Source organism: Sylvia atricapilla, chromosome 9 (assembly GCF_009819655.1).
Source record: "Sylvia atricapilla isolate bSylAtr1 chromosome 9, bSylAtr1.pri, whole genome shotgun sequence".
NCBI lineage: Eukaryota > Metazoa > Chordata > Aves > Passeriformes > Sylviidae > Sylvia > Sylvia atricapilla.
The window spans coordinates 21,547,403-21,559,379 of NC_089148.1; the positions used below are offsets into that span (position 1 = coordinate 21,547,403).

General features: G+C 41.0%; 1 protein-coding gene and 1 non-coding gene across 2 annotated transcripts; one reads left to right on the forward strand and one right to left on the reverse strand.

Moving 5' to 3' along the window:
• Positions 1–571: 571 nt before the first annotated feature.
• Positions 572–657, forward strand: TRNAR-UCU (transfer RNA arginine (anticodon UCU)). The gene is given in 2 exon segments: positions 572–608; positions 622–657. It is a non-coding gene; the product is annotated as a tRNA-Arg (tRNA).
• A 3,024-nt stretch (positions 658–3,681) lies between these two features.
• Positions 3,682–11,384, reverse strand: DNTTIP2 (deoxynucleotidyltransferase terminal interacting protein 2). The gene is made up of 7 exons (XM_066325221.1): positions 11,221–11,384; positions 8,851–10,583; positions 7,209–7,347; positions 6,445–6,540; positions 5,917–6,081; positions 5,181–5,290; positions 3,682–3,834 (listed from the first exon to the last, which is right to left on the reverse strand). Exons 1-7 carry the CDS (start codon positions 11,353–11,355, stop codon positions 3,741–3,743), a joined length of 2,472 nt encoding a protein of 823 aa, XP_066181318.1. The 5' UTR covers positions 11,356–11,384; the 3' UTR covers positions 3,682–3,740.
• Positions 11,385–11,977: the final 593 nt, after the last annotated feature.

Sequence of the window (11,977 nt, forward strand, 5' to 3'; positions counted from 1 at the left end):
AGGTTAAAGGAGGAATAACCGCGTACTCTAGGCCCTTGGGGTTCCTATTATACCTATTCTTGATTTTAAAAAAAATGGTATCGCGGACTTGTTTCAGACTAGAATTACAGCTTTTATGGAAAAATCTCGTTCTGAATCCACGGGGGAGAGCGCTGCTACTGAGCATTTACAGACATTTGGAGGAAGAGTTCCTCAATACGAGGCAATTGTGGATTAATTATAATGATATTCTCCGAGCATAAGGATCAATACTGGAAAATCCAGAGTAGAATGACAACAAATATTTTCTACTGATCACTGATGAAGTCGGTCTTCCGTGAGAAAGGAGGACGCAGCCGTGTGGCAGCGCTGCGCAGGACGCCGTGGGCCCCACCCGGGCCGTGAGCAGCGCTCAGGCAGCCCGCGGGGGCTGCGGCCAGACTCGTTTGCGCTACACCGAGTACGACCAACCCCGCCGGTGTTGGCGAGGAAAGCTAAAGCTGAAACGAGAAAAGAGAGAAAAGCCGAGGGCTCGGGGCTGCGTGACGGCGCGCGCAGGCTCTATGGACGGTGTGCGGAAACTCCAACAGGTGGCTCCGTGGCGCAATGGATAGCGCATTGGACTTCTAGAGGGTTGAAGGGATTCAAAGGTTCCGGGTTCGAGTCCCGGCGGAGTCGTGTCTTCTCTTTTTATTTTTAATAAACCTACCCCGCCCCCTACGCCTTTCGGGCGAAAATGTCTCCCCCGCGCTCTCCCGTCTCTTACCTCACCGCCGCAGGTATCCGGTTGGCCGGCCCGGCGCTTCTCCCGTCAGCGAGGCTCTCCGGGCCCGCCTCCCGCCGCGCCTGGCGCTCTGGGGAGCGCTTGGAAACGGGCGGCGGCAGCAGCCCCCGACCGAACCCGCCGCGGCCGCTCGGCCCGGCGACACGAACCTTCCTCACCGCCAGCGAGAAGGCGGAGCACGACAAAGGCTGTGCTCTCCTCTTCCCGGCCCTGCCGCCCTCGGGCACCGGGAGAAGGGCTCTGCTCCTGCTCGCCCGGCCCGAGCTCCGCCAGAGCGGTCAGAACCGACAGCCCGCCCCGCGGTACGCTCCAGGACAGTCTACGGAAAATAATTTTACTTGAAAAACCAAGACTTTTGTCTTTCCTCGAGGCACTTTAGTTACAGCGGAACACCGTGATACATTTCTGGTTACTTTCAAGTCATGAAGCAAGCCCACAAACTGCAGTCGACGAAACACCGGAATTAACAGCATCTTTTCTAACTTAGCACCAGATTGAAGATGAAGAACCATTTTAATTACAGCAATCAAAACAGGTGGTACAACAGTAGCAGCAATAAACAAACCACCTTGATTTTGCTCAGAACGGAATAAATTAATCTGAGTCATTATTCCTGAATTATTAAAATTGTGGCGTTTTCTTGATAATTTTTTTTTAAATCTTGCAGGTGTAACTGTAAAAATGCTTATTTAAAAGCAATAAAGGAAAATCTGAATATGAAACAACATCAGGCACATTAACCATCAGAGTCAGCAAAGGCAGAATTACAAATTAGCACAAATATTTCTGCCATTAAAAGAAAATACTACCGGTAATTGATAGGCAAAGCTTCAAGAAAGCTTTTATGTGTTTTCAGAGAACTCTAATAACCACAGGTGCATTTGGGTTTCGATCTCTCCAGCACCTTAAACTTTGCGCCAGTTTCAAAGCGCATCTCCCCGTGCTGCAATGTAAAGCGGTGGGTAAGGAAAGCTGCTCTGTGCAGTGCCCCATGGAACAGAGGTGTCGAGCAAAGGAGACCGGCACCGCCGGCCAACACAACTGCAGGTGCCACCCCGCAGCCCTGGGAACAGCCAGCACCTCTCTGCACAGAGCACTCGCTGGCCACAGCATGGGACAGAACAGAAGGGATTAGAACAATCAAAGGGAAAGGATATAGAACACAAACCAAACCCCCTTCTAGCTGTGCTGCACGTGAATTAATTTCTGTAGCTATTGAGCAGCCTGAGCAACAGGCACAAAGTTGCTGCTTGCTGTGCAACACACCACAGCTCGCATTTGTCTTTTTAAGTCTTTCAGACCCACATGCCGCTTCTCCAAAGTTGCACTTGGACACACCAGGATGCAACAGAATGACTACTGTGGTGCCTTGTTTTCTTCTCAGTGTTCAGTATTAAATTTTTGTGCTTCCATGTCTTGGACGGAGAACAAGACACCATAGTTTTTATTGGTTTTATAATTTACTGGGAACTGAGATGTTGACATAAATATACTTGCATTAAAACACCCTGTGCATATTAACTGAGACCTGGGGACAGGTGGTTCTACTTATACTTGTTCAGTATTTCCCAATTAATTCAATTTATTTTGACACCATTCATCTCCAGGCAGTGAAGACATTTTAAGCACCCTAGATTCCTGTCTGTTTCTGGTAGTAAAACATTATGGCCAACTTTGGGATGATAACAAACACCCTAAAAGATCTGAGGAAAATTTCCTTCAAGCTTCAGTTAGTGTTTAACATATACAACAATGCTCATTTCAGCACAACTAACTAATCCTTAAAAAAACTACTTCTCAGTAGAAAACTTGATGGTTAAACATTAGTCAAGAACACAGTTAAGTACTTCTTGCTTAAAATCTGCAACCTTTAAAGTTCAGTGTTCCTGTGGTAACAAAACAATCAACCACTGGTCCTCTGATAATGACTTCTACCTGATCACTCAATCCACCTAAGACAATGTAGTGCCAGTTTGATTTCTTCTATTATCCATCTTTTCTGCTACCTCAGGGCAGTAACCAAGTCACACTAATTCCATCAGCAATAAAATGACCAGGTCGTTAAAAACCAACCAAACACCACAGCAGTTGTGACAATCACAAAAGGCCATCACTACAGGGGAGTTGAGCTGCAGACATCTCTGGCTCTACAATGGCCCACAGGCCTTCCAGATTCACTCTATTTGTTCACCTGGAGCTATTCCAGGTCAGCTACCAAACACAACCTGCACACCAAACCCTAGATGATGGATGCCAATGTTATTTTCAAAAATATCATTAGACAATAATCAAATTGTAAGAACTAATAAAAGCAAAATGTGATCACTGAAATTTTACATACAAGTATTACTTATATTATTTATTAAATAATATGTAAATTTAATCTTCTAAATTATATATATTATATAAAATAATATATACACACATAAATATAAAAATATATGTGTAGGCACTGAATCCCAGAACATTCTCTACACTGTTATGGTCAGTGTTGAAATAAACCCTTCACAACCAAACCATTTTTCAATATCTTCCATTACAATTTTGGCCAATGGCACCTCTGACAAGTCATGGAAAATATCCTGGCACACAGTATGTGCCAAGATGAATTACACATATAACTTTAAACTGAATTTACCGATTAATTGATGTGAAGTCTGAAGCCTGAGAAGACCACAATCTGTGAAGCTGAATTTTGTACTCAGACTTAACAATATGCTTTCATATAATTTTCTCTTAACACAAATATTGATTAAAATAAAAAGTAATTTTAAAGTCTAAATTAATTTAAATTGAGATACCTATAATTTGCTAAAGCTTCCTAGCAAACTCTCATGGCAGGAATTTCCCTAAACATCAATTTGCACGTGACCTGCAATATTAAAAAAAAACCCAAACAAAACACCACAACCAAAGCATTCTGTAATAAAGCTTTATAACATATAAGTTGTTCCAGCTTGGTATTTTTCTTCAACTCTTAATTGTGAAATTTCTTCTTCTTCCGATTCCTCTTCCCTGCTGCAAAAGCTGCTTTTTCACTCATGATCTCCTGATACTTCTTTTTATTATATCTGAACAAAATAGATAATTTACTTTTAAGCATGGCAAACCAAAGTTCAAGAAAAGGTAACATGGACAGTACTCTATGCACATTATTTGCCAAACTGAGTTTTCTCATGTTTTCTGAATCAGATTCTTTGATTTGTATACTTATGCATAAGTAAAGGGGAATTAACAGTTGGATCAATGATAAATGCAGGTAAATTTGATTTGGAAGTAAATTCTATTGAATTTTGTAATTAATTTTGGTGAAGGGGTCTTCACTGCATATGCAGTCACATTTTGGACAGTTTGCTGAAACACTGCTACTGCTCATAAAGGGGGAGGACTCAACAATTTCGACAATACCATGAAGAAATTACACCCACTTTTATAGTGCCTTCTCACCACACTGAAGATAATAAACCTTACTGTTCTCCAGACAGAAAACTGAGATGAGGTGGATACTAAACAAGGAGCAGGGTAACTGCTGAATGTGAGTTGTTAGCTCCTCTAACACTGATTCTTATGTACCTTCACCAAGGAGTATGACAGACACACACTGAGCAGTGCTGAGGCTTTAAATGCAACACCAAAACCTCACTAATGCTTAAGTACATGATTAAACCCCTTAATTAGCCATTATACAAAGTAACAAATCAAATATCAAATACATCGGTTTTTAAAACTACTTTCTAATAAATACCTAATAAATCAGGTCAAACCAGAAAACCACTTAAGAAAATAGATACAGTAACTTGCCTTCCCAAGGCAAGGCATTATAGTTAATTTAAAAGTTTGACAAAACTAACTCTATAATCCCAAATCATGCACTACTTCATGTCATGTGAAAAGAGAAGTGCACATTAACATCATGTAATAATCAATACCAAAATGGACCAACTAAATGATCTACTCCAGCAACTGTAGGTCATGTAGACATTAATTAATCCAATCATAATCTTCAAGTAAATCTTTTAGCACAATTTTGATTCCCATGACAGGTGGCAGACTGATGTATTTATAAAAGGAAATAATATCAACATTCACAGAATTACAGGCTACTCTTTTCTATCTTTTCTTATGCCAAGAAAAAATAATCAGTCTTTACGAGTGGCTGCCAACAGTGATGACCAAAACTGGATAAAACCCTTTAATGAAGATGAAATATACATTATCTCAGTCTAATTATCTCCTTAGATAAAGGTTCCTTAGACCTTCTACATGGCAGTACCATGGAAGTGCTAAAAGACTAAAAATATTTCTTGAAAGTAAAAAAACCCATCCTACAAGCTGAATAAAACCAAAAATGCCTACAGAGTTAAAAATATTCCTCTTTTACAAGGGATATTAGCATTACAGAACTACTTTAAAATACCTTCTGAACTCTGAATCTGCAAGCAGCTCTTCCACAATTGTTCTCTTCCTCTGTTTCTTAGGGATTCGACTGTGGTAAAAGTCTATGGGAGAATCAACTACAGTTCCAACCTAGGAAACAAAAATGAAAATACCTACAGACACCTACAGAACAGATGAGAATGACAGCTGCTTAATTAAAGTGCAAAATACCCAAATAAATAAGTCACGTTTTGTATGCAGTGCCTTTTGATCTCCTTGCATAGTGCAGAGAAGAAGGCCTGAGCTTTAAGACTGCACAGTTTTCTGTAGTAAATTTTATTGATGCAAACCATTTCAAAGCTGAGAGCTACAAGTAGCAAAAATTTCATCTTATCACAAAGGTAGCTGTCTCCATTTAAATTGTATTAGTTAGTAAGAAAACAAAAGCCAATTATTTTCTACACACTTGTTTAGAAAGGCCAGTATTCCAAAAAAGCAGTGAAAATCTAGTCCTCCCAGGGTTCAAAATATGGACCCAGTAAGATATTTGTTCACTCCTATGAGATCAGCCAAAGCTAAAAACATACACAGCATAAATGTAACACAAAGTTAAACAGTTGCAAAGTCCAGCCAAGTAATCAAAACACTTTAATAATTAAGATAGGAAATTAAATGAACATAGAAAATATCTACAAAATATTTAGGCATTATTAGGTATCCTTAAACAGCTGTTCAGAACTTCAGCAGTACAATGCCACCTTCTGCTGCTTCCTTACCTGGAAGTACTTGGGGAAACCATCTCTATCATTCTTCTTATAGAAATGCTTAGGGTCCAACGAAGCTCTCATTTTCAAAACTTTAAGATCATTTTTCAGTTCACTCGTGATTTCTGGGGCTTTCATACCAAACCAGCCATCACCTGTTGTTTTCTCTCGCTCTGCCTAGGATGCAATACCAAGAACAATGAATTTGCATGCAGCAACTAGGACAGGACAGAAAAGGGAACTCCTCCCTGTAAAAGACAGATAAAGCCTTTAGAATGTAAATACCTACCCTTAAAACACGTACTCTATGACCACTATTATAAAAGAGCACTGCATCAACGACAGATTTGTACTGAGCACATAACCATTCACTTCACTGTACTGGTGACTGAAAGGATGTCTTTTCACAGGACAACTCAAAGAAGACACAAAATTGCAGTTCATCACTCAATCTCCAGTGAGGCCTGGATATGCACAGAGCCCCAGCATGCAGCTCTCTACCACAGCTTGTTTCGTTATTTGAGGCAGTTCTTCACTTACCCTTCGCTGTTTCTTTAGCTGGTGAAGTGATTCTCTGTAGGGTGGGACACATTCCTTTCTTTCAAAGTCTGGAGTTATTACACTTTTCTGCAAGAGCTGTAACATTTTTTTTTGAACATTAGAGAGCCACCTCACTGACACAAATTTTACTGTTTAACTGTATTTACAGAACCTACTGAAGGAACCATGCAGAATCTAAGCAAGCATTCTAATGCAATACATGAGCAGTAAGGATTTTCAAAAGAGAACACTGGACAACAACAGAAAGCAGCTGACTTGCTCTGGAGGATGTGAGGAAATCCTCTGGAGTAAAGAGGAGTATCAGGGATAAGCCAGAGAAAAGAGTCTCAACAAAAATAACACATTCTCTTTACTTCAGAGGGTGCCTTTTAAAAAATCTGCTAAGTCCATACTAGGGTATAGACTTTTATTTATTAGAATTCATTCTGGCTATGGGCTGAACATCTTGTCAGCAGACCTTAAGCTCGTGTATCATTAGGCAAAACTCCGGGTATAATCAACTTTGATTTATTTTACAAGGTAATGCTAGAATTTGCACTGTTTTTCAGTTTCTAAAAAGTCAAACATATTTAAATTTCCACCATTAAAACCAAATGCAAAACCACACTTTGGCCAAAAAGAATGTACATCCTCAATGAACCATGAAAAGGATACCTCTTTAAAATCAAACAAACCAACCTTCTTAGATTAACATCTTTGTGTTACTGTAGTCACAGATAACTGAACAACTGTAAACACATTACCTGGTCCTTCTTCTTCTTCTCCTTCAGTGGTTCAGTTACACTTGATATAGGTTTCTGATTTTTTGCATCAAAACTGATATATAAACCTCCAAGCTTCTTGATATTCAAACCAGGGTCTATGCTACTGGAAAGATGTAAACTAAAGGAGAAAATAGTTAATTATTAGAACATTGTAACATGCATGCAGCTAAACCTTCTACTGTCCTCTGAGGAGGATGAACAGAAAAATATTTCTCTTATTCTTCCCAATTAGGTTCCGTTCTGCAATGATTGTAAGTCTTGTTATCTAGATTATGTAATTCTAAAATGACAGGTGTGGGGAGATTCATGCCATTACATGAAATAAGACTTATTATTAAAAAATACCTGTGGAATCACTTCCACAAATCTTTCATAATAATTCTAATACTGTAGTCTCACCTTAGATATTATTATCTTCTGTATCACTGAATTCTTAGATTTGCTTAACCTTGACAGAAGAACTCATGATCTTTCTATACACTGACAAGCTTGCTAGTTAAAGAGAAAAATCCCAAACATATTGGTGCCAAAAATACTGTAACTCTTAATAAGAAGCATGAAGAAACTAGAATTCATGGTAGGAATGTTTAAGTCCTTGTCTGTATAACCGTACTAGGAACAAAGTAATTAAACTTGGATAAGTGGTTGGATGGGATGGCTGCATCCAGAGGATTGTGGTCAATGGCTCAGAGCCCTGATGGTTCTATGAAATTTCAAAGTTAGTATGTTCACATTTGTTTCATTTCTTCATTCAGGCAGCCAAAGGAATGTATCCACAAACAATGTAAAATGTCTGTTTTTCATTACAAGAATGTTTAAAAGATCTGAACTACAATGGTGAAAAGTTGGTAATATCTATAGAGGTATAACAGGTATTTACTGAAGGCTGAATGCTTATTAATACAAGCCCTTTAACAACTTTCCATCACACTGTGACTGATCTTGTATAATAAGGCCTTCACACTGAATGCTTGGCTGTTTTCTTAGCTAAGACTTCTGGCCTACCTGAAGGTTTTTACTAGATTAAGACTTACTTATCCAACCTATAAGAATATTATGCTTTAAAATTAAGAAGGGATTTCTGCAGTAGCTGGACAACAAGAATTCAAGAAGTATCACTCCACCTAAATTATTCTGATTCCATGCTAGGTTTCACCTGAAGTGTCACCATCCACAGCACAGCAAGAAATGACACCTAAAATTACATGCAAAAATCATGTTTAAAAAGCATGATCTAATCAGGCAATGTGTAAGAAATTTACTGGATCTTTTGTTATCCACATTCCAACTGGAAAAAAAACTAACGAAACTGTGACCTGAATAACCAATTCAGTCAGCCTGACCAGTTTAATAGAGTTTCACATTGACTTTTAAGCAGAACACATCCAAGGCCTCCAGATGCCAAAAAAAATTTCACAGTTCTGTTCCTACTATATTCAAAACTGAAAAACATCCCAAAACCTAAATTTATGGACCATATTCATATTTTGTAATACGTGCAACACCATTTTCTGCAGCAACATGACACATGATGAGATTAGTCACTTATTTATTCTGTGCTTAATGTGCATATGCTTAAATGAAATGCAGATTCTTTAGCTATTCCTAGCAAGGTACTTACATGTCAACCTTATTTTTCAACAGATCATCACCTTCATCTTTTTCATCTTCATCTATCAAGTCCTCTTCATCCTCTTCCAAGTCTGATTCTTTATCTTTTTCATCCCCTTCATGCTTACTTTCAGCATCACTGTCTTGGTCTACATCATCCAGATAATAATTTTGGCTGGTACTCATGCCAGGCTCAGTATCAATTGCAAAAAGACCATCAACATGCAGTGAACTGCTTTTAAAAGATTTTTTGAAGGAAGGAGTTCTCTCATCTGACTCTTTATAACACAGATTCTCATCAACTGATTCTATGACTGCCACATCACTATTTTCAGAGTCATGACTGTCACTGCTGCTCAGAAACAATGCAACAGAGTAATTATCACTGCTTGGTTTTTCACTGCTGTGGGATACCTCACATACTTTTGTTTGGTTGTCACCACTCTTTGCACCAGTTCTGAGCATCCTTTCACCAAAAATGCTTGCGGTTGTCTGTGCAACAGCCATGTCCTCTGATGGGCTGCTCACTGCACTAGTTTGCTTACTCTTCTTTAATTCATCATCACACGAGAAGGACTGCTGTGCATCTGCCTCAGCATCTGCTCTTTCACATTCTGGAGTGTTTTTACTTTCACCTGGTGTTACTTGTCCTAGGGATTCTAGAAATCGTTTGGGACTCATGCAATCAGTCAAAGAAACAGTCACACGCTCTAATTTCTCCTCCCTCCTAAGTATTTTCCTGTCATCTTGAATTTGGCCACATATTGCTTCTGAATGGTCTATCTCAGTAGACTGTATATTTTTTTGTTGTTTTTTCACAGGTGATTTAGTGTCTCTTTGTTTTGTTTTTGTAAGACTGGATGTCACATCACTTAAAATCTCTTCGTTCGTGTCTTCACTCTGGGTTGCATTAGCACATTTGGAAGCACATTCGCTTTTAGGTGACCTGGGTTCTTCATTACTGTCAATGAGGGTGGAAGCATCTTCTGTGTCACTGACAAGTTCTGCAGTAGGTCCAGAATCAGAAATTATGGGCTCAGATTCAATAATGCCCTCAGTTAAATTCTCATCTTCTGAAACAGATCTGGTTTTTTTCTCAGCCTGCTTAGTATTTTCTGCTTGTGATTTCGCTTGCATGCTCCTAGTAATTCGCTTGGTAGTGACTGATGGCTCCACACGAGAAATTAGGTAACATGATTCTGCATCAGAAGTATCTTCACTCTGGGCTTCACAAACTCTCTGTGGCTGCAATTTCTTTTTACTTTGTCTGCTCCTTGTACTTGTGGGAACATTAAGCATCTGGACACCAGAAACAGCAGAGAAACAAGACTCAGCTTCAGAGACATCATCTTCATCCAGAATCCTACTTAACTTATTGACAAAAGGTGTACTGTTGTGTCTTTTTTTGTCAGCAGAATCTGGTGGATAAGGAATTACAATCTGTCGCCTTCGTGTTACTCTTACAAACAAAGGTGTCTGGAGACCAGACACAGAAGAGCAGTTTGATTCTGCTTCTGACACATCACCATCAGCTAGTGGTTCAGCAACTGATTGTGCTGACTGAACAGCTGTGTTCTCATTCCTAGCGATCTGCATCTCTGAGCTACCACTGCCATCTGATTTCCTTTCTGCATGGTCCGACTCTTCAAGTGGAAATTCCTGAATCACCTCTGGCTTACGAACTGATTTAGCTCTTCTAGTCATCCTCCTAGTCACAGGAGTACTAATTTCAGCAGATCCCACCTAGAAAAGGAGTAAAATAAAGGTATGGTATTGACAGATAAACTACATAAAAAGAATGCTATAAAAATAACTAAGAATCTTGTTAAACAAATCTACTTAAACTGACAGCATATTACATGTCTCTGTGTAGCCCTACCAATGTGGGAGAAGCCTTGACAAACCATCCCTTGCTTATATCTCTACTGTATTTTGGTCAGGGCAGGAGAAGAAACACACGCATCCTTTAAGAAATATAAACAAATATCTCCTGATTCTAAAAAGTTCTGTCAAGTTGTCAGGGGAACCAAATTCAGAAAAAATGTTCATGAATATTTCAAGACTTCCACAACTATAAGCCCCTAAATATTATAAACTGTCAAAATGTGCCCCAAATGGTGTCTGAAAACAATTTCAGGTTTACGAACAAACCGGCCTCTCAGCAATCGCAAAACTAGGTATGATCTGCTAAGCATTATTTTAGGTGACAGAGAATGCTAACACATCTGTCACGCAAAGCAAAAAGAGCCTACCTTGAACTCCCACCGCTAAAGGGACCGATGACCTCCGGCGGCCGCGGCCACGCCGGGCCCCGGGGCCCCGCTCCGTGCGGAGGCTGCACGGCCCGCCCGCTGCCCGCCCCGCTCCCGGCTCCGCTCACCTCCGCCGCGCTGGCGGGATCACCGGCGGGATCACCGGCGGGATCGCCATCGGGATCGCCGGGGCTGCCGCCGCCGCCCGCCCGGGCCCCCTGCTCCCGGCGCCGCGCCGCCGCCGCCCGCCTGGTGTTCACCATGCTGCCGCCGCGCCGCCCCCGCCCCTTCCTCCCGGCGCTGCTTCCTTCCTCCCGGCGCTGCTTCCTTCCTCCCGGCGCTGCTTCCTTCCTCCCGGCGCTGCTTCCTTCCTCCCGGCGCTGCTTCCTTCCTCCCGGCGCCCCGTCCTTCCGCCCTGCCGCCCGCCCTCCCAGCCGCAGGTTCCGGGCCGGCCCCGCCCGCTCTGCGCTGCCCAGCCCCGCGACGCGGGACGTGCTGGGAACGCGGGGCGCAGGCGCTTGGAAAAGTATAAAATGTGGGACGGTGTAAAATGCTGCACTGAAAAGCCTATGGGATTTTCAAATTTTAGTTAAACTTTCAGGTTTCTCATGGAAGGAAATCCCCTCTCGCCCACCTCGATGGAAACCAAACGAATGAGATAATTTGGTAACTTGATAAAGTATTACCGCTACTGGCGATTCTAAGGTGCAAGCAAACTATTAGCAGTTTACAGAAAGGAAATAAATCATTATCCCATTAGAGCAGCCTTTACTTTGGTTTAGCACAGTTCCTGTTTTGTAGCATTTCAATATAAAAAACTGAGCACACACACAAGTCTAATACGATACAGAATCAGCCAAATACAGACAGAGCTTACAGGTAGTG